The sequence below is a fragment of the Nanorana parkeri genome, unplaced genomic scaffold (assembly GCF_000935625.1).
Source record: "Nanorana parkeri isolate BGI_ZX_2015 unplaced genomic scaffold, ASM93562v1 scaffold422, whole genome shotgun sequence".
NCBI lineage: Eukaryota > Metazoa > Chordata > Amphibia > Anura > Dicroglossidae > Nanorana > Nanorana parkeri.
Window position 1 is genome coordinate 269,952 of NW_017306690.1, and position 22,374 is coordinate 292,325.

Below are 22,374 nucleotides of genomic sequence, written 5' to 3' on the forward strand. Positions count from 1 at the left end.
ATAATCTATTTCTCTGATTAAATGATTACAGGTAGGCATGTGATCTATCAAAGTTTGAGACTACGTTAGAATGTGTGACCAGTGACGTGGTCACACATTTTAACGTAATCTCGCCCAGTTTTTCGGTGGTGGAATAGGTGAAGAATTCCAACGCTTTCATTTTTTGGTGTAACTGTATTTTATTTTGAAGGCATTTTTAAATACAATTAAATTAAAATTATTAAATCAAAACAATCTAAAATATAAACAATCAACGTCCCCCCCTCAGCGGGCCACGGTAAAATTATCAAACGTTGACCGGTCTGCGGCGATAAAAAGGTTGGGGAGCACTGATATAGAGCACGCCTCATTTCCTGCCGAACACATCTAGCCCTTCCTTTCTCAGCCTGACTGGCCCCTGGCTCTTTCATTCATTGGATTTCAGATCTTTTAATCATGAAGAGCTTAGAATCACATACTGCTTGAGAAGGGGTGCTTTTGCATGCAAGAGCAGCCTGCCCAGGAACAACTACTCCTTTAGACTGACATCCACCCATCAAGGCATTTTTATATTGAATAGCTCCTCCCAAGAGTTAGCCTATTGCTTACATCAGGGCTGAGGGCTCTTCAGAGGAGTACAGAGGCAGGGTGCTGTGATGTTTTCATAGAGCTATGTACAGCAACCATGGGTGCCCCTCCAACCAGCTATGATCTGCCTACATGGCATAGACAAGCATGAAAACCTAGTGATGATGTCCTGGGTCTAAAATAAGGTATGTAATGAGAAACTTAAAGGTTGTCATTAGTATGTTGATTAAGTGGAATCAAGGAAGGCAAAAAAAAGCAGATTAATGCGTATTTCCAATTTTGCAGTCAAATTTGAGAAACCCCTCCATATGTTTGTTTTGTTTTCCCATTCACACAGCATAATGAAGCACAGTGGGGGCAGCACAGTGGCGTAGTGGTTAGCGCTTCTGCCTTGCAGCACTGGGGGTCCCCGGCTCGTATCCCAGCCAGGTCACTATCTGCAAGGAGTTTGTATGTTCTCCCTGTGCTTGCATGGGTTTCCTCCGGGTACTCCGGTTTCCTCCCACACTCCAAAGACATGCTGGAAGGTTAATTGGCTCCTGTCTAAGTTGGCCCTGTATGCATGTGAAATAGGGACCTTAGATTGTAAGCTCCTTGAGGGCAGGAACTGTGAATGTGCAACTATGTAAAGTGCTGTGTAAATTGTCGGCGCTATAGAAATACCTGTAATAATAATAATGAAAAATAATGTAAAACATTTTAATTTGTTCAATAGGTGCACAAAAATACCCGTTGATCCTGCCAGGAATGCAGTGCTGCCCTGTGCATTCTGCAGTGTTATCTCAAACAATGTTATCAGGAAGTGTGTTAGGACTACAGAACACCTACACCATGGTATAGAGAAGAGTAGAGGGGGAGTCCTAATACACTTCCTGTCCTAGGGTGACAATGCTGTTCCTCTATTTGAACATTGTCCCTCTAGGACAGGAAGTGTGTTACTGGTGAAAACAAAGGAAAGAAGGCCTGAAAAAAGAAAAAACGAATATAGTCACCACATCCAAAGACTGGTAAGTTGCAATATAGTACATGTTTGTGTTTGAGATATTGATATCAAATTTGGAATGGCCTTTTCACTCTACGGATGCTTTTCTATGTCAAAGTATCACTGGACACACCTTGAAGACTGGAAATAAATGGGAGCTGTTCTCAGGACTCTGATAATGTTTATTCTTGCAACAGAATCAAACAATAAAGCTTTTTTTGTGGTGTGGCCAGGGCCATATTTAGGCATTATACTGCCCCAGGCACACCAGAGTAATGATGGCCTATTGCACAAGCTCTGCCCCTTGTATCATGGGAATATTTTATTCAAAACTAATGTTAGAGTTTGCTATTGGCAGCAGCATGAGGCTTGCTCTATATGCTGAACTATTTTTCCATCTTACATTCCTCCAGACACCAATAAGTAGAGATAGTTCATGAAATACAAAAAACCTTCTGACTCATTTACCCTACTTTTCTCTAGCCAAATATAGCTACAAATGTCTAGGAATTACAGAAGAAGGAATCATAATAATAAAAAAGATACCACAATTTGTACATTTTGAAGCTTGACTGACTTGCTGCTTCCTGTAACCCTATTACCCTAGACACTGGCCTACAAGGGTCACTATGGTAGGTACAGCCTGAAACTGCTTCAGAATTGTTTAAAAAATCTATATTGTGGGGCTACACGATATTGGTCAAGAATATACAGAATGCTTCACTCTATTCCGGGCCACTAAATCAGGAATAACCATTGCAAAACCCTTTTAAATGAGAAGACTGAGCATTTCTTGACTATCAGTTTACCTCTTGATATTTACTTTTATAACTTTTACTGAAATTATAGCATGGTATGCATTATTATCAGACTTCTTCTACTGGGTACTTACAGGTAATCAAACTGAAGTTCTGCAAAATACTTGTCAGATGCCTAGAAATACCTGAGAAGAGCATGCCAAATGGTTCAAAAGGGCTTAGCGTGCTTACAAGATCTTACCAAGGCTTCCATTAACAGGCATGTATGTTGGCTATTACGTATATCAGCATCCTCTATGTATTTTAAGGAGAACTATGAGGTGAGTGCTTTCACTCACCTCATAGTTCTAGCCGACCTGTGACAATGAGACTGTCACAGGTCGGCTCAGTAGATCGGGAGGTGAGCGAACACATACCGGCGTTCGCTCACCTCTCGATCCTGTCACGGCTCTCTGCCCTGACAGGGGAGGGGCTGGATTCCCCCCTCCCCGCTCCGATCCGCCAGCGTTGGCTGGCGGAATGGGAGGGGGGGTGGTGGGTACAGCTGGCTTTGCCTCTAGATAGGCAGAGCCAGCTGTCAGTCACGCAGCTGGGCGGATCCCGGCACAATTGTCGGGTTCCGCTTCAGCTGCGTCGTCTCAGTATACCGCGAGCAGCAGCTCGCTACAGCTCACGGTATACCGAGCATAGGGTGACGGGAGGACGCTAGTTTGTGTCCTCCCGTTACCCTAAGGAGAACTATGGGGAAAAGCCTTAACCCCATAGTTCTCCTTTAATAAAAGATCATATGGAAATTCCCCAATCACTGTTATAAGCAACGTATTTGTCAGGTGAAAGCATGTGTGCTTCATTTTCATATGTGAGAGCTATAATGCCTATTGACAAATACTGTATGTTTCCCTTGAGGAGGGAGCGCTGCCTGCTGTCAGGATGGCCGAGCGGTGAGGGGGAGAGAAGCCACGCCCACAGCTGTCAGGATGGCCCAGCGGGGAGGAGTTCGGAGCCGCTGTCATCCTGTCAGTTTCAGGATGACAGCAGCTCTGTGCGTGGCAGAGCGGGGGATCGGTAAATACCATTGATATTTACCGGTCCTCTTTGTGTGAAGAACAAACACTGGAGCGATCATTCGTTTCATCAAGCAAAACACTTTTTTATGCTATTTTGGATTCAGCCATTGGCGTGTTCTGGAGGCAGGGCTCATGACATCATATAATACCGCACGTGTTGGGCGCCGCCATCTTGGTGTATATCTAGGTATACACCAAGATGGTGGGGCCAATATCGGCGTGTGACGTCACCTGACGCCACGCATGCATGGCGTCATGTAACGTCATGCTCCCCGCATCCTAGATGGTGGCACGCATTCACAGAACACGCCAGTGGCCAACATGGCCGCCACACATTCTCAAACAAATTATTATGTGCCTGAATAAATTTTTTGTATATTCAGACATATAGTAATTCATTCATTTTACATGTAGTCTGGGTTTTGTGTTCTGTTTTCTATTTTTACTTTTCTACATACACCTATTTGAAAAAAGGGTGTCTGCATGACATCCTGACACTTTATTCTTATAGACTCTATTTTAGTTTGACATTTATTGTTTGCCTTCCGTTGTTTTATTTAATAAGAATACTTACATTGTGCCTACAAGTTTAATACCTTTGAATAAAAGTTTTACGGTACGGTACTTGGTATCGGTGCATTCCTAGTCAGCAAGGTTAGACTGTCCAATAAGGGAGCTTTGATATGTGCCAAACCCCTCATTATAAAACGCTATTTTCCCAGCAGCAATTTGTCAGTGTGTGTTAGAGCATTTTAGAGTGGGCAAGAGTTATTTGCGATACAGTGATAAATTATTGTGGATTGCAGTGTGGTGGGCTACGTTATGCATACATCTTATGTAAGAGTCTTTGTTAGTAAATCAGAACTACATTTTTGTGTGTCAGCAAAAACTGTTGCTGCAGTTTAGCTCCTACCTCCACCCCTTACCTTTTTTAGAATTGGGTTTGTCTTCTATTATTGCACGTTTTTCCATATTGTTTTACATTTTTTGCTAGGTTTAGTGTTTCAGGATTTATGGGGATGTATATTCTACTTTATAATCTGCTGCTAGAGTCTATTTTTTTTTCTTAGAAGTCTGCAGTGTACACTTGTTGCTGACACAGTCAAAGCTGGCAGTTGTTCGCAGAACATCATTGCATTCTTGTACGATAGTGTGCACCAAAGCACCACATATTTATTCACCTCATAGCCATAGGCATAGAGCAGCCTGTCGTCTGCAAGTGCTGCTAATGTGCACTCTTCCTCCTTCTCCTCCTCCTGCTATGAGAAGTTGGTGAATTGATTTGATCACATGATTAATGACTTGTTGCAGGAGGTTGATCTTGGTCATGTGCAAACATTACTTGTTAAATATGTTGAGGATGACATAGATAGTGTCATGATCATAGAGACGGAGGAAGGTTCAGCCACACAGCAGTCAGGGAGCAGCAAGGGGCAGTAATGTTCGAGCAGCTAGAGAGGGTGGATGATGAGGTGGCAGAGCGTCCATAGGTGTCAGTTAGAGAGGAGGAAGGTTCTCAGGCAAAAGGAAAACATCAGCAAGGGATTTTGTTTAGGGGCAGCTTGCAGAGGACTGGGGGAGAAGCTGTCTTATTCCATCTGATGGCACTGTCCCACAGGTACAAGCCACTGCTATCCCAAGGGCTAGTCCACAGAGATCTGCTGTGTGGGCCTTTCTTAATGCATCTGCTGCCGACTGCACTGTATTGTTCTGCAGTCTCTGCTTTCAGCGTATCAGCTATAGTAAAAGTACCAGCCATTTGGGTACTACATGTATGAGAAAAAAACATGACTCTACATCAAAAAGCTTGGTGGGAGCAGCACCTCAATGAGATAAGCCAGCCACAAAAGGCCCGCACTTTCTGTATCTCCCCACCTCCTGTTGCATACAAAGCAAATTCTGTGGTCTCTAGTGACAGGAGGGAAGTCTCACACGGGATTTTCAAGGGTTAGGATACAATGTCAAGTGGTAAATAGGGTAACAGGGCCACACTGATGGGGGTAAAATAAAGGCTTGAACCTCGGCAGAATTCACCCAACACTCACACCCCACCCTACAAAATAATGCTCCTAAATCACTCCCATGCCCAACATCCTAATCCCAGCTTGGCATAACAACTGGCTTTGCAGCTACTCCCATTTCAGCTTGTGGAATCAGCCCCCTTTCATCAATTTTTGGCCTGTCCTACACCACAATGGCAGACACCAAGCTGCCAATATTTTGCACATGACTTTAGACAGTCATACCCATCCATGGTTCACTTGTGGCACATGTACTTAACCTTGTGGTGCAGTGGTTCATCCCCCCAAAAAAATGGTTTCCGGGAGGCCCTTTATCAGGCCAGGAGGATTTGTAGCAACTTTAGACAGTCAAACCTGGCCATTGTTCACTTGGTAGAAATGCAGTCCCGATATTAGCTGCCTGCCAACTGTCTAATCTGTGACACCTCCCCACACAGTGGAACTCATTGCAGCAGTAAGTACCTGTGCTATTATACTGCTGTATAACCTGTGTATTTAACTTTTTGAATTGGGTTCAGCGAATCTATGTTTCTTGATAGAGGTTGTCACTGAAAAAACTAAATATAGCATAACAAAGTAGTATTACCAACTAATGTAAACCCTAATTGTGGAACCTGGTACTTATTCTACTTTCAGTGGAATAATGAAGAAAAATGAAGTGCCAAAATATGGGCAGAATATTTCAGCTCAGACTTTGTCAGAATATGATTACAGGACAATAGTGAATTATGTAAAATAGCTTAGTTGAACCTCGTTTACACTATATGAGAATGTCTAATTGCTTCAGATTTCTCTGTTGGTGGCTTTCATTATTTACTTCATAAAATATATAACGTTACAATGTTTGAATGCCTTTTCCTGTTGTCCTGTAAGCACATATGGATCTTCTGCCATTCTGTGACCATGGAAATCCCCCTAATAGCTGTAGAAATGTTCCCCTAAATCTATTTTCATCCTGGACAACTCCCTGGTTCTTGGATCCATGCTTCTCTTCCAGCCATGCTTCAGCTTCTTGCCTTGGATGATGGCTCTGATGTCACAACTAATTCTGGGAACCTGTTAAGTGGCTTCTCTCATGGCGGGCAATGACTGCCTTATTGTCTGTCTTTATTGTTCTCTGCTGGTTTAGGCTTTTTTTTTTCTTTTCCTGCCTTTTTCTCTATCTGGTTTTTTTCTCCCTGTGCTCCAGCCTGTTAGTACAAATAATGATTCTGTATTTTATTATGAACAAGGTATTTGGATTGATTTTATTCAATTTTTAAAAGAGATTCTATTTTTACTATGTGCAAAGTATTTCAGTTTATTCAAGTAAAAAAAAAAAAAAAAAAAAGATTCTATATTTTAGTATACTGACAGTCACATAAACAGTGTTTGTATATGAGTATGTTTGATAGTCTGACTAGTAGCCTCTGTTAAGAGTAATACATAAATAACCAGGAAACTTGTTCAATGTCAAAGATCAGATCTGTCAGATAACCCCTGGCTTCCTTTACCCCTCCTTCCCCCATTGGAAAGATACCACAGCACATAGGCAGTCGATGTTTAGCTGTAATCCCAGACTGGGGAATACAAAACTATTTACATATATGGCATCCAGAGCTCCTGATGCCTGGTTGGGGTATTGAAAAAAGAGCGTTATCCCTTTTCATATCCAAGCCTTTAGATGGGGAATGAGGGCCACAGGGAACTCTGGTAAGGTGTCTACCTGGGGTTCCCTGTTGCCACTCAGGTCTTAGGGTGCATTTACATCAAAGTGGTTCCTTGTGGTATGGCAGAATATGCTCTTTGGGGTCCCCTAGAAATATTGGCAATGTTATATACCATAAAAATTATTTCTGTAAGCATCAATGCACAAAAATGCATGAAAATGAACACCATCAAGTGCAATTTTTTTTAGAACACTAAATGTAAATCCAATCAAATATCACAATTCAGAAGATTGAATAAATCTTCAGGTAAAGTAAAAAATCTCTTTGGGGACAGTTCACACCATAGCATTTTGCTAAAGGCACATTACCCGAGCATTTAGTGACCCTATTGCAGAGCGCAATGTACCGCATGCTAGGTCCGCTAGTGTGGAGGTGCAGCATTCATTCTGAATAGCACCAAAACACACCTCTCGGAGGGCGTGTGTTGTGTTGCACTGCCGCCACCATACCCCAATAGGGGGTGTGACCCACCTTGAGGTGCAATGGGGTGCCATTTAGAATGAATGGCAATGCATCAGCACACCCAGTGTGTGGTGCATTGCACTGTGCAATATCATGCCCTAAACACATAGGTATCATGCCTGTAGCTTGACGCTATGGTGTGAACTGGCCCTTAAAGCTAAACTCCAGCCTGACTTTGCTTTCTATCACTTCTAGCAGGTCCTCTTCTGTGTTGAAACGGATTACTGTCATTTCCCTAGTAACTGTCATCTCAACAATATAAACCTTTGAAGCTGCAGCATCTATCTTGAGCCCACCTTCATTTCCTGTCTGAACAACCACCATTGTGCATCAGTCACTTCTATATTACAGCTTTAACTATCTACCTTTATGACTCGAATTGTAACTATGGTCAAAAAAATAATTTTGCAGTCTTTTGCTGGGACAATAGTCCCCCCGTAACATAGTATTATAGTATTATTACCTGTTGATCCTGCTAGTAGATCTTTTATTTTACCACTTCCTGAAATAGGGTGACAACGTTGTTAGTTATGCAATTAAATCAAACAACAACATTGTCTTAAATGGACATGTTACTACATTGTCACCCACTCACCCTATCACAGGAAGTAGACAAAAAAAACAAACAGATCTACTGGCAGGATCAACAGCTAATACAACTATGTTGAATTTTTACCAAAGTTATACTTTAATTAATTTCGGTATTATGTTAAATCCTTTAACGTACATTTTTGTGAATGTTATAAACGCATGCACTGTTACATATTTTTGGGAGTTGGGTGTCCTTTAACTGAAATGTCACCAGCATTATTTTGACAGTTCTATCTTATAAAAAGCATTTCTATGTTAGTTTATGGTTATTGTGTGTATTATTCAGCTACTTATTGTAGATATTGCAATACAAAGGTCCATAAAATAGCACTGGTAATCCTCATAGCAGCAGAGACTTTAGCTGGCTTTGTTGTGGGCGGAAATGTACACAGTATTTTATCTTTACTGCTACCACTCCTTGCTGCAAAATAAACCGCTAACAGGCAAAAAGTTTACACCTAGCTCAAATGAAAAACAGGAAGACATTGTATTAGTTACACACAGTATACCGCAGGCAAATGGATATGAAGTGCAAAGAGCAATAATAAATAGCAAATAATCAAATATCCTGTAATCAGATGTGTTAAAATATCATTTCTTTTCTGACTCTGACTGGCTGCTATGAATAGCTACAGTTTGAAAAAAATGCACTTTATACATGCAATCAATAAAACAAGGATTGTACATAGAACAATATCGGACCTCTGAAAAGTATAAGCAATGCAAAGCTAGCTAGTTTCCTGGCCATAGTTCACAACTGTCAGAATGCTCAGTTGTGAACCTGGGCCAGGAAAAAACAATGGGATTCCTCCTGTTGAGCTTTGTAGTGCTAAGGGCTAAGTTACATCATAACTGCGTTCGTCTGCGCAGCTGCAGTGCGATGTATTTTGCTGCATTTTTACAGTGATTTTGACGCATTTTCCTAAAATAGGCTTTTATGTGAATTCCAGTGTGTTCCAATGTGTTTGCACACGGTTTTGATGCGTTTTGATGTGTTCCGTTGCAATCAAGTGCAGCTAAAATAAGACAAGCAGTATTTTTTCTGACTGCATTGGAACAGACTGCACTGGTATGAACAGAGCACCAGAAATCCCATAGGAAAGCATTGTGATGCATTCTGGATGCAGCTGCCAAACTGAACGGACTGCATCACAACTGCATATTTCGGGTGTGGGCGATCACACTGCGGGCAGGGGGCATGGCTATGGTGCCATTGACTTTATTGCACCGCCACGCCCCCTCCAGCCCCTGAACGCAGGGAGCTGGCCGGGTTGCAATACAGTGCGTTCCGGAGGCTGACCGCTCTGGAATGCACTGTTTGTGGTGTGAACCAGCCCTCATGGTGTAAACCGGCCCTTCTGCATTTGAGCTACAAAACGCTCAGGTGTGAACAGGGCCTAACAGGTGCCCAGTAAAGAGGGCATGGAAGGCTTAAAGTAGAACTGAAGTCAGAACCTTTTTTTCCTAAGAGAAAATTACTCCAAAGTAAGGGAAATCTTTGGTGGTAACCAGGACTAGGGTATTCACTGGAACATTTACCATTTATTCCTGTTCTGGCGACAACCCAAATTTTTTGATTTTCTCTCATTTTTAGCGATAATGGTCAAAGGACAAATTTACAGGGTGGATCTCCCTATGTGGAGACAGACAGCATCAAAAACCTAACAGATGGTCTAATTCCTATCCAAAACTAAAAAAAAAAGTAATGGCTTTGGGTTTAGACGATAAGAACTTAAGTGGTAACTTTGGGGGTATTACTACTAATAGAAAATAGAAACTGACACATATTGTGGCTCCCCAGTGCTGTTGCCAATGTTGCTCATGTATCAACAACACAATTAATAATTGAGCGAGTCACCATTATGTCTTGTACATAATTTGTCATGCATATGGTTTAGTTTGCAACTGACCATAATTAATGCAAGCCAGTCTGAAACTCAATAATATAAAAATAAATATTATGTGTTTGAATAGTTACACTATGTCAGCAATGAATATAGAGGCACACATACTGTATCATTTTATGTAATCCCGGCTCATGTGTCAAAATCCTCAAATCATCTCTAAATTGGTGCTGACACTGTCCTTCCTTCTGGAGGGTGGCTACTTTTGTTCCCCATGGTCCCTGTGTGTGCTGTAAAGTAGTCAACGCTCCAAGATCACGCCCATGATGGACTACAATCTCTATACAAATCAGTAAACTAAACATGAGATTGTAGTCAATCACAGGAGTGAGCTTGGAGCGGTGGCTACTTTTTTCTATTTGTGTCCCATCGGGGAGATTTTCCTTATCTTCCTCTCCCAGAGACACAACACAAAGTAAGAGGTGATCTACTTAATGTGGGGCAATTCCAACATTTGCCAGCTGCCAATTGTAAAAGGGTTCCCGTTGGAAGATTTCCGCTTTACCCTTGTTCCTGTGACAACATTTGTATTTAATTTTTTGCCTCTGACAATCGGCACCAGAGCAAATAGAGAGCCTGATTCTCCCCAGAAGGAAGGACAGTGTCAGCATGAATTCAGAGATGATTTGAGGATCTACAGTCAAGTGATAAACACATAAGATACATTTTTGTTAAGGTACTTGAATGTATTTTTAAGATTTAACTCCTGACTTTAGGGTGAACGCCATTGAAGCCTTACACCCACAGTATCCCCCCAATCTTCTGGGTTGAATGGCACTGGGTGTTATTCAACTCAGATGACTAAGATCATCTAGTGGTGAAAAAGAGTTCCTGTGTGGCAAGAGCTGGGAGCCTTTTTAGAAAAAAATAGATTTAATACAATAACAAAACAATGGAAGATCAAGCTTGTCAAAATGTGAAAGATATACAAAAAAAAACCTTTAATAAGAAAACATAAATTATACATTAAACCATGTGCTCACACGAATACACTATATTCTTCCTTAGAAAAAAAAGGTTTCCCAGTGGAACAATTCTTTTTTTTTATATTTAATTCTGGTATGTAGAACTCCAGCTTAGCATTTACTACAAATCCCATCATGCATCTGCCTCTAGGAGTCATGCCTGTTGCTGGGAATTAATGGGAAGCACTCAGTACAGAGGCTTCCAATTAATTCACAAACTGGTGATAGTAAAATAGTTACTATCATCCAGTTATGAATGGATAGAAGCTTCTGTACTGAGTGCTACGACCCATTCAGAAACTAAAGAATGAACAGGAAGCGATGTAAAGCACTTTCTGTTCATTCATAACTGGGGACACATAGTACCATGTGTTCCTAGTTGTTTGCAAACACTGGAACACTGGAGTGATCACCTGATCACTCCAGTGTTTATGCTGCACACAGAGGATCAGTGTATATCACTGATATTTACCGATCCTCCAGCTCTCCATTCTGAGCCGCTCGGCCATGCACAGAGGAGCGGCACAGCCTGCAGCTTCTCTTTGGATCCCCGCTGCTCCCCCCCTGTATGGGCAGAGGCAGTGGGGATCCAAGGAGAAATGAAGCACTGAATCCGGTGGAGGAGGAGGGAGCCGTCATTTTAACATGGCCGAGCGGTTGAGGAGAGAGCCAGCTGCCAGATCCTGGCCGAGCGGGTCTCTCCTCAGTGCTCAGCCATCCTAGATGACAGCTCCCTCATCCGCCCCCCCCCCCCCCCCCCCCCCCCCCCCCACTGGCTTCAGCACTCCATTTCTCCTCGGATCCCAGCTGCCTCTGCCCTGGGTAGAGCAGTGGGGATCTCAGGAGAAGCTGCAAGCTGTGCCACTCCTCTACTCCCTGCAGCCCTGTGTTGGCCGCCTGGTGACCCTGTGCTTGCCATGGAAACAGGAGCAAAGGGGCGCAGCCAGGGCCGCCCCTGGCTGCGCTCCCTCACATCTGCGCCCAAGCGAATGCCTCACTCGCCTCGCACTTCCTATGGCCCTGGCCACAATTATTATCACTTTATCATTGTTGTTGTTTTCATTGCTTATATAATAACATCATGGAATACAATGTGACCTGTCACTTATTGTCATCATCAGAGAGTTGTGGAATGAAAACAATGAGTCCTATAATTTCCATTATGAATCATTCCTTTTTTTACATACAGTTGGTATCACTTCTCCCTCCCTTTTAGATTGTAAGCCCTCACGGGCAGGGCCCTCCTTACCATCTTGTCTTGATTTGTATTGCGATTGTAATCTCTTCCCTATATTGTAAAGCGCTGCGCAAACTGTTGGCGCTATATAAATCCTGTATAATAATAATAATGGCAGACAGAGCCTATGGCTCCTTTGCAATCAGTATCCTCCGCCTGCAACCTGGAAGTTCAGGGAACACTATATAAATCCTGTATAATAATAATAATAATTGTGCCAGAAATTCAGTAACAACTATCAGCTATGCACTTGCTGCTGGCACATAAAGGGTTTGACCCATGTGTCAGCTGCATGAGAGGAAGAGTTCAGTAACAGGAGCTGGCTGCACTATCAGCTGTCACTGTGTATTGTGTGTGTTGTGTGTGTTTGCTCTTTAGTGCAGCATGCACGCTCCGGATCCCATGTCAATAACATTAATAAGGGCGTGTATGTTTAAAGTGGCGGTGATGCTTCTAAAGCTCAATTTGTCACGATGAAATGTTGATCATTCCTAATAATATACATTAATCACTTGTAAGCATAAAATTAATATTGTAACAACATAACATAACAAAAATACTTTTGGAAGCAACCTACTGTATACGTGATGTAATAAAACGTAGAATTCCAATAAACAATAATCAGAAGAATGTTAATACTCTCTATGCAGTAACACACAGTCAGAGCTTTAATAACGGTGTTACATTCTGAAATGTTAAGTGTAAGCAATCTGCAATAAGTGGGGTGCTGCATCGGCCAGGTAAATGTTTTGTCGAGGGAATTCTGAAGAAGGACAAGGATGAAGAATCCCATTATTTTCAGTGAGCCTGATCACACCTGAGTGTTGTGTTGTTTGTCACCTATGGTGTGCAGCTTGAAAGAGTACATTTTTGTGTCTTTGGCCCCATATGCATTAATGGCCCATTTCAAAGTCTATGGGGGCAAAAATGCACAATGATGCTCCTGTTCTGTGTTTAAACACATAGAAAAAGCCTACAAAGTGCCTAGCTATACTCAAGCTTAGACCTGTTGCAAAATATAGCAAACTTTACTTCCTGCTCCTTGTGCCTTGCTCCCCTGCTTCCTGTTCCCCTTTCCTCTCTCCTCCAAGCTAGTAGATGGACAGTTTCCGAAGACTGTGCTCTTTTGTATTAGACAGGAAGTTCTGGGATGCCAAGCTAACAGAGTTGGAGCCAACTGTCTGGAAACCTTGATAAATGATTGTCCCTGGACACAGACATATTGTATCCAGGAACAATCATCAATCCAAAACCACACGATGATTCCTTGCATGATCAAATGTGGACTGCCGCCGACAGATGCAACTGCTGTCACACTGACATTCATCTGAACAGGCACAGCGGACGCATCTGTATGGGGACACCTGGGGTTCCTGCCACAAAAATCTGCAGGTTCTTGCTGTAGGAATCCCCAGCCTAAACTTAAAGACCCGCGTGAATGGGGCATTAGGTGAGCTATACACTGTGCATATTTCAGCCAGTTCATGGGTGCCCTTGTTGCCACCCTTCCACCCAACATCCCTCAGTCAGCTCATCATGTTCAAACATCTTTGGCCAAATGTAGTTTGCAGCCAATCTGCTGCAGGCTCCATTTGGGTATTCTGCAATATAATGTAATCTAATGCAATATAAAACAGCGGGGGATTCATTAACCCATGCTTATAGACATTGATGGACTAATGTGTTATAGTTTATTCGCTCAGCCCGCAGGCTGAACAAAGAAAATATAACTGTGTATACCTAGCTTTACAGTCTTGGCTGTAGTACGGCTCTGATAGCGGGTCACTCGCTCCCCACCTCAGCCATTCAGAAAATGTAATGTTTTCTTTTCACAGTATACAGGGCGTTCTGTGAATGTGCGGATGAACGCCAAGAGCTCCCCTTATCCAATCACAGAACGTCTGATATACTGTGAAAAGCGTACAAGAGGTTTTCTGAATGACTAAGGTGGACAGAGAGCAACCCTCTACCAGAGCTGTAATACAGCCAGAACTAAAGGTGCCCATACACTGTACGATTATCGTACGATAATTGCGGGAAATCTCGCGGAAATCCCACGATCGTACGATAATCCCAAAGTGTTTGGAAGGCGTGCAACCGTTTCTACTGTACGAACAGAAACAGGAACCATACCACACTCCTTACCGGGATTCCCACTTGATGAGGATGTGTGCTCGAAATGACTGCGGATGGCACCGCCATACATGAACAATAGAAAAATGTCACCAGCACACCATAGAGTGTTTTTCTGAACGCAGCAGCAACCACATAAATGTAATTTTTTTATTTTTACTCGGAGTTCAGCTTTAACTGCTGCAATCCACAAATACATGTGAATTAATATTACTATTATTATACATGATTTATATAGCGCCAATTGTTTCTGCAACACTTTACAAAATGGAGGGAGACAGTTCAGTTACAATACAATTTCAATACAGGAGGGTTAGGAGGGCCCTGCTCGTATATAAAACTGAAATAAATGTAGACAATGTACACACACTCTTATATTTAGCTGGACCGCCTTTATCTTTAAATACGGCACACATTCGCTGTGGCATACTTTCGATACGTTTATGCAATGTCACAACATTTATTTCCATCCAGAGTTGCATTTATTTTCCATTAAGATCTTGTAGTGATGATGGGAATGGCGGACCACTGCGTAAAGTCCTCTCCAGCGCATGCCAAAGATTCTCAATGGAGTTAAGGTCTGGTGGTGGCCAATCCATGTGTGAAAATGATGTCTCATGCGCCCTGAACCACTGTTCCACAATTTGAGCCCGATGAATCCTGGCAATGTCATCTTGGAATATACCCATGCCATCAGGAAAATAAAAATCCCTTGATGACAAAAAACTAATAATTCAGTATATTTAGGTGGGCAGCTGACCTCAATTTGTGGGGACATACCATTGCTGAACCTAGACCTACTATCCAATGGAAGGCTCTAACCTATTTGCTTAGCTAAATCCAGGTGGTGACTTTTTTTTGTTCGGCCAGGCAGTGTGTATTGAAGTTCACTGAATACTATACTAATGAAACTTTACAGATCAATATGTAGAAAGCTGAATGGATGGTTTGCCAATGAACTGCTGCTGCATGAGTGTGTCCCTGGCCTGTGGAGAGGGACAGGTTAACCTGAGCCAGGTCTCAGCTGTCACAGTGCACACCCTCCTGGCTGTCACAGGGTGGGAGGGTGTTGTCTGACGTACTTCATGCTTATGTCCAGGTAAGCAGCACAAATATCTGCCATGAATGCTGCCTGACAAGTCGAGTAGGAAGCTCCATGTGAGATGAGCTGCAGACAAATCAGCACCTGAGTGTTTTCTGACAAGCTCTCCTGGCTCAGTCAAGCCCACATAGAGCAGAGTAGTGGGTGCTGTCATTCAGCTCTTGTATACACACTTGTGGACAGTGGAGGATTACTCTATCGGGACATCTCCAGCTACAGGAAAGGGGAGGAGAGATTTAACAGCACTTCCACTGTCTGATCATCAGAGCTCAAAGCCCTTCTTAGACTGTCTCAGGACAAGTGTACACATGAGTAATCTTACTACATGGAGCAAGCCTACTAACTGAGGTCAACAACAGGGGACTAAAGGAGCAAACCTTTCTGTGGAACATATACAGATCTCTGACCTATGACAAGATGATGAGATACAAAACTGCGTCCACTGTCACAACGACATCAGAAACAGGCGCTGCCCAGAAACCGGTGAGTACAAAGTCAACTTCCAGAAACTGTCGCTATTTCTGAACCTCTGACGTTTAGGAAATCACCCAACATTTCCCTGAGCTGACACAGGTCATTGAGTGGCTGTGGATCACATCAACAACCTGTTCTAACATGGAAACCTGTTGAGTCTAGTCCAGGAAGAGGTTAATAGGGATGTACATTAACACCTCAATGCACCGCAGATACCGTCCCTGGTCGTTCTTTGCTCTTGATGTTCGCTGCCGGGGCTTATGTCACTGTTCTGGAAAATTAAAGTGACACTACACTCTGGGGTTAAATCTTAAAAATGCATTCAAGTACCTTAACTATTAACAAAAGTGTATCTTATTTGTGTATCACTCGGCTGTAGATACTCAAATCATCTCTGAATTGGTGCTGACACTGTGCTTCCTTCTGGAGGGTGGCTACTTTCTTTCACCATGGTCCCTGTGTGTGTTGTAAAGTAGCCACCGCTCCAAGCCCTCTTCTGTGATAGACTGTCATTTCAATACAAATTGGTAAACTAAACGTGAGATTGTAGTCCATCATGGGTGCGAGCTTGCAGCGATGGCTCCTTTTTTTTATATATGTGTCCCATCGGGGAGAAATTCCTTAACTTCCTCTCCCAGATACACAACAGAAAGTAAGAGGTGATCTATTTAATGTGGGGCAATTCCCACATATGACAGCTGTCAATTGTAAAGGGGTCCCCGTTGGAAGAATGACACTTTACCCTTATTTGGCTGACAACTTGTGGACATCATTTGCTGCCTATATGACAATGGGCACCTGAGCAAATAGAGAGCCTGATTCTCCCCAGGGTAGGGGAGCACTAAAACCATGGCAGGGTCTCTAACCCCTCTCTACTCAAAATAGAAACTTCATGTGTATATACTCCTTTTTAAATATTTTCCTGAAAAAAGGGTATTCTTTTTATATACTGTATGTTTGAACTTTTTTTATATATTAGTTATGTACCGTGTTAAGTGATCACCTCTGTAATTTAGCTAATGAAAATATATTTTTAAATCTTTATTATTGGCGGATTGGAAACAAGGGTTTTGTGTATTCTTTAATGCATTTTAAATCCTTGAGGTTGATCAGAAGGAAACAGTTGGCTATATAGATTATTGATTAGATATGTTACAGTATATGGCGTTGCCATTAAAGCAGATTTCCTGTTTCCTTCTCCATATACAGTACATCTGGATAGCATTGTCCCTGCATCACTGAAGGGTGATGAAAACACTGGCTCTATCTATCTATCTATCTATCTATCTATCTATCTATCTATCTATCTATCTATCTATCTTAGGCCTGTACTTGACCTGTGGCTGCCATTCCTTTTGGTAGGTACACCCTCTTAAAGGGAAATGGTCATGAGAAAATAATGGCTGCCAATACCGACGGCTGCTTTAAGAATGCTTGTTCTCTGCCTGTCATGATGATGCTTTGGCTTTTTGTGCTGTCTAGGTATAGGGATAAGGAATACTGACTCTCATGTACAGCGTGCTTGTTCCTGGTCTGTGACCATAAAAGTACAGAAGTCAGATACAGCCAGTGATCTAGCATTTTTAGAAGGAGACAAGCAATGGCAGCACCCACACTTATGTCATAATTGATGTACTTTAAATACTTTTAGATTGTAAGCTCTCAGGGGCAGGGCCCTCCTTACCATCTTGTCTTCAATTGTATTGTTATTGTAATGTCTTCCTTATATTGTAAAGCGCTGCGCAAACTGTTAGTTTAGAGTAGATGGAGGAAAATATTGCACCTTTTCCATCTGACCACAGAAAATCTGCAGATAATTGTAATGCTGGGCACACACCTTACAACCATCGCAAGACTTTTGTCTTGCGATGGTTGTACGGTAATTAAAAAAACTTACGATATGCCTATCTTGGACAGGCAGATCGTACTTGCGATGATTGCAATGCTGAACGGGCCACACACCCACCGACAATCGTACGATCCTCGGCGGGTTTTCGAACATGTTGCTAAGATAAAAGTCGTGCGACCTTAAAGTAGCAGAGGTTGCACGCCTTCCACACACCTTACGATAATCGTACGATCGCGGGATTTCCTGAGATTATCGTACAATTAGCGCAAGGTGTGTGGGCACCTTTTAGGTGTATGGCCAGCTTTAAGGTGCCCATACACCTGCTGATTATCGTACGATCCGCGATAATCGGCATGTGTATGGAAGGCGTGCGACTGTTTCTACTGTACGGTCGTACGTCTTTTGTCTTACGAGCAGGCTCGAAAACTCACCGAGAATCGTACGATTGTCGGTGGGTTTGTGGCCTGCTCGTAAGACAAATGCCGCACGGGCCGGTGTGCGCAAGCGCACACTGCCCGTTCAGCATTGAAGTCATTGGAAGCCCTCTAGATAGGCAGAGCCAGCTGTCAGTCACGCAGCTGGGCGGATCCAGACATAATTGTCGGGATCCGCTTCAGCTGTGGCGTCTTAGTATACGGCGAGCAGCAGCTCGCCGTATACTGCAGCGTCTCAGTATACCGTGAGCTACAGCTCGCAGTATACTGAGCCTAGGGTGACGGGAGGACGCTAGTTTGTGTCCTCCCGTTACCCTAAGGAGAACTATGGGGAAAAGCCTTAACCCCATAGTTCTCCTTTAAGCTGGCCATACACCTTACAATGATCTGCAGATTTTCTGTGGTCAGATGGAAAAGGTGCAACAGATTCCTCCATCTACACTTAACTGTGTGAATGGGGTAATCTCCACCTGGGCCAATCTGTTGCACTTTTTCCATCTGAGCACAGAAAATCTGCAGATAATTGTGAGGTGTATGGGCACCTTTACTCATATTACATGGTTGTTGATGGATCTAAAGGAGATTGCACAATCAGATTGTAACATGTATGAGCAGCCCGTTCACTTTAAGTGGGCTGCTTATACACCCACGAGCAGTCAAATCAGACACGACCCTTTTCCCTAACACAGCATGCCAACATACACCAAATGTGAGCTGTGGTACACCGCAGTGCAGATACGAGGCCTGCTACTGTTTTAGGTGCCATTCATAAATGATGAAAATTAAATGAAAATGCCCTGGTATTCAGAATTAATGGCACAACCCATCATGGAAAATGCATGCGTTGCTCTAACATGCTGTAAAAAGCATTTTTTTCCCCCTGAACATTACTGCAACACAGAAGGGAGAGGGCCCTTAAAGCGTAGTCCCACTTTTGCAATCAAATTTGAGAACCCCCCACTGTAGTATATGTTTGTTTTCAAAATGCAGGTGGAGGGGGACAAACAGTTATTTATTGTTATTATCTACTTCGGATCCTATTCAACTGAGGCACAACTCTGTCAGCTGATAGCAGGCATTAGATTGCTATATGCTAACCTTGGGTCCCAGGAGTACATTAGCAACATCAGGCCTTCTCTTTTAACCCTTTGTTAGGACAGACAATTATTTATTAATTTATTTGGTCATACTATGTGAATGGGAACATGTTATAAATATATAGTAGGCGTTATCCCAATTCGGCTGCAGAAGTGGAAATACACTTTGTCGTAATTCTGTGTTGAGATTAGTGTGCCATTGTGGACCTATTTGCACTACTAGCTGCCTGGCTGTCATACTAATCGAATGGCTTTAATGCTGTGAGTCACTTACCTGGAACACGTATACATAGCAGGAGATCTGATTTCATTTAGACTTCTTTTTCTGGACTTGTCATCCATTTGCACATATGTGACATTTACAAGGGGTCTTGATCATTTTGATGGATTTGCATGTTAAATGCACCAGCAGGCACAGGGTTCTTCCTTCTGAAGCAGAAGGAGTGAGACTCTGTGGTGTAAAGAGCAAGACTAAGAAAATGGCTGGAAGATCTTGGTATGGAAATTCAAGAGAGAAGCTCTATGGGAATCCAGTAAGAGAACCATCATCCACTTGCAACTAAAATTCCAGTGAGAGGTGGACTGCCCAGGAAACTCTGCAACTACGGGCTTTATAAGGGTTTTGGATGGATAGAGCCAGGGGCATCCCAAGATGTTTTGCCACCTGTTTGTGTCAAGAATAACATACCATTAAGTTCTATTGGCCAAAACACGATGTGGATGTATCACGTCACACCATGCTGCGCTGAAAAAGGTTTTGCCTGTAGTGTTGCCTTGCTTGCGCATTGGGGTTGCATTGGAAAAAACAGCCAACGCAGCCCCAACACATCTGGTGTGAATGGGCCCTTAAGGGCAATATGGAACTAGTGTGAGCTGTAGTTAATAAACATTGTTTGCTGAATTCCAGTTCATTAAGCCTGTGGAAACCATGTTCTGTTCTTCTTGATGCTCAGACAAGGAAGCACAGCTTCAAATGTGGCACCTGAGTACAGTATGAGAGCAATGTATGATGGATTGGAGATGGCCGCAGGAACATCAGGTCTTAATATAGCCATGTATATGTCTGCTGAATGGAAAGTTCATCTCAAGGAATAGATCTGTTTACATTATATTGCTTTATGTGTTATTTTTCCAGTGCAGACATTTCTTTCTAAATGTAAGCCAGTAATTCAAAGCCTATTTGAAGACAGCTAAATGACTGGAAAGAAACCCTGTTTAATACACAACAATATGGACTGAACTCTGATGTCTCTCCAAACTAAATGATTCTAGTTTAACTAAGTACCTTACTTTTCTGCTAAACTTTCATAAAGTTCTCGGCTTTTTCTTGTCTTCTATGTCCGCCACCTAAACAGTAGCCCATCATGTGCACAAGATTCTTGTAAAGCCAAGGTCAAAGTTGTATTAAACTCTCAAACTTTTTTTTTTTCAATAATGAATCCAGATCAAACAAATATACATTGTCCAGCAAAGTATTTCTTTATATTTGTGCCCAAACACTTACAATCATGTTTCTGAACAGCTCCAACTCTCTTAGCTCAGCTTTCATGTAAAGCCCCCTGCCATAATCAGCACTGTCTTCTCCCCCTCACAAATCATTTTTTATACATGGGGTGAAAGTCCAGCTCCCATTGAACTCCTGTGCCCGCTTAGGCTGTAGCTCTGCAAGTCTCTCAGCGCTGCGGTCTCATCTCCACCCCCCTCTCCTCCTGCCTGGGTCCATTTGCATAGTGATTGTCCAGGAGTAGAGGGAGACATAGATGCAGACCTAGCACTGAGGTCTACAAGACTTGCAGCACTATATCCAGAGCAGGCTAAATTACCACTAGGCAGAGGTAACATTTCTTTACACATCATAATTTACAAGAATCCCTGTTCTACTTTAAATCTCCTCAATATGCAACAAATTGTGAGCAAATGCGAAAACAATCCTTTAGCACTATAATTTTCAACATTGAATCTACCAGTGGATATTTCTTTTGTTTAGTTTTCTCACTTTGTTTTTATGCAGCTTCTGGTTTGTATACCTTTTTTATCATCTGTATTTCTGATCTTCTACCTACATTGTACATCCATTACTTGAATATATGCTGTAGCCTTTTCTGTCTTTTTAAGAAGTGGCAGCCGAAGCTCAGAAATCTTGATAAGGATGACCGCAATTATATTTTTACTGATTTTTACTCTAATATGTACAAAAAATGTTTAGCTTACTAAATTATATTATCGTATCCCATATAAGGTTTTGCCAACATACAGTGAGATTTAGGTGGAAGCTCCAGGCCAGGCAACCTTCCTTTTGTGACCTTATACATATAGGAGCCTAATTTGAAGTTCCTGATTTGTCAGGGAGCATTAGTTACGGTTATATAATGACATATATAGACATATGCTATTATCTTATGGCTACATTCACCATTCAGTCCATTCAACCAATTAAATGGAATATCAATGCTTTGCATTTTATCGCAGCATGTTGCAATGTATTACAATGCATCACATGCTGCAACATGTGGTAGGCAAACAAAAAGACCTCATGTGCTTGAGCTTGGGAAAAAAAACGCACATTGACACACAAGACGTAAAAATAACGCAACATGTCACTGTAAAAAAAAATGCACATGAGCGTGTGTCAACACACATGCATTTTGAGCATATTGCTGCATGTGCTTTGGTGCGAATGAGCCCTAGGGTGGTGAATATTACATTTTATTTTATGTATAATAGTCACTATGTTCTGTTCTGATAAGATTACATACTTGTGCCCCTATAAAGACAGAACATGGACAGCTATGAATCCAGGATACATTTCAAACTCCCCATAAATAAGGCCATAGACCACCCTGCCCACCAATCTATTTGTATGGGGAACAGCCAGTGAAAAGGCCACACTTACCCCTTCATGCTCTGACATGAAATGTAGAGGCTTTTTGTTAATAGCCTTCATTAGGGAACAAAGATACTACGTAATATTGTATTAAGTAATAAGATCATAAAAATTGTAACCTGTGTTTTGGATACAAAG

At 42.3% G+C, this 22,374-nt stretch overlaps 1 protein-coding gene across 1 annotated transcript in view; it reads left to right on the forward strand.

Annotated features, from left to right (window-relative positions):
* Nucleotides 1-720: 720 nt before the first annotated feature.
* The window catches only part of LOC108789829 (myocardial zonula adherens protein-like), a 97,018-nt gene continuing 75,364 nt past the window's right edge, over nt 721-22,374 (forward strand). The window contains exons 1-2 of the mRNA XM_018559931.1: nt 721-740; nt 15,621-15,981. Of these exons, the coding sequence (XP_018415433.1) occupies nt 15,916-15,981 (66 nt within the window). The 5' untranslated portion in view covers nt 721-740; nt 15,621-15,915. The remainder of the gene's footprint in view (nt 741-15,620; nt 15,982-22,374) is intronic.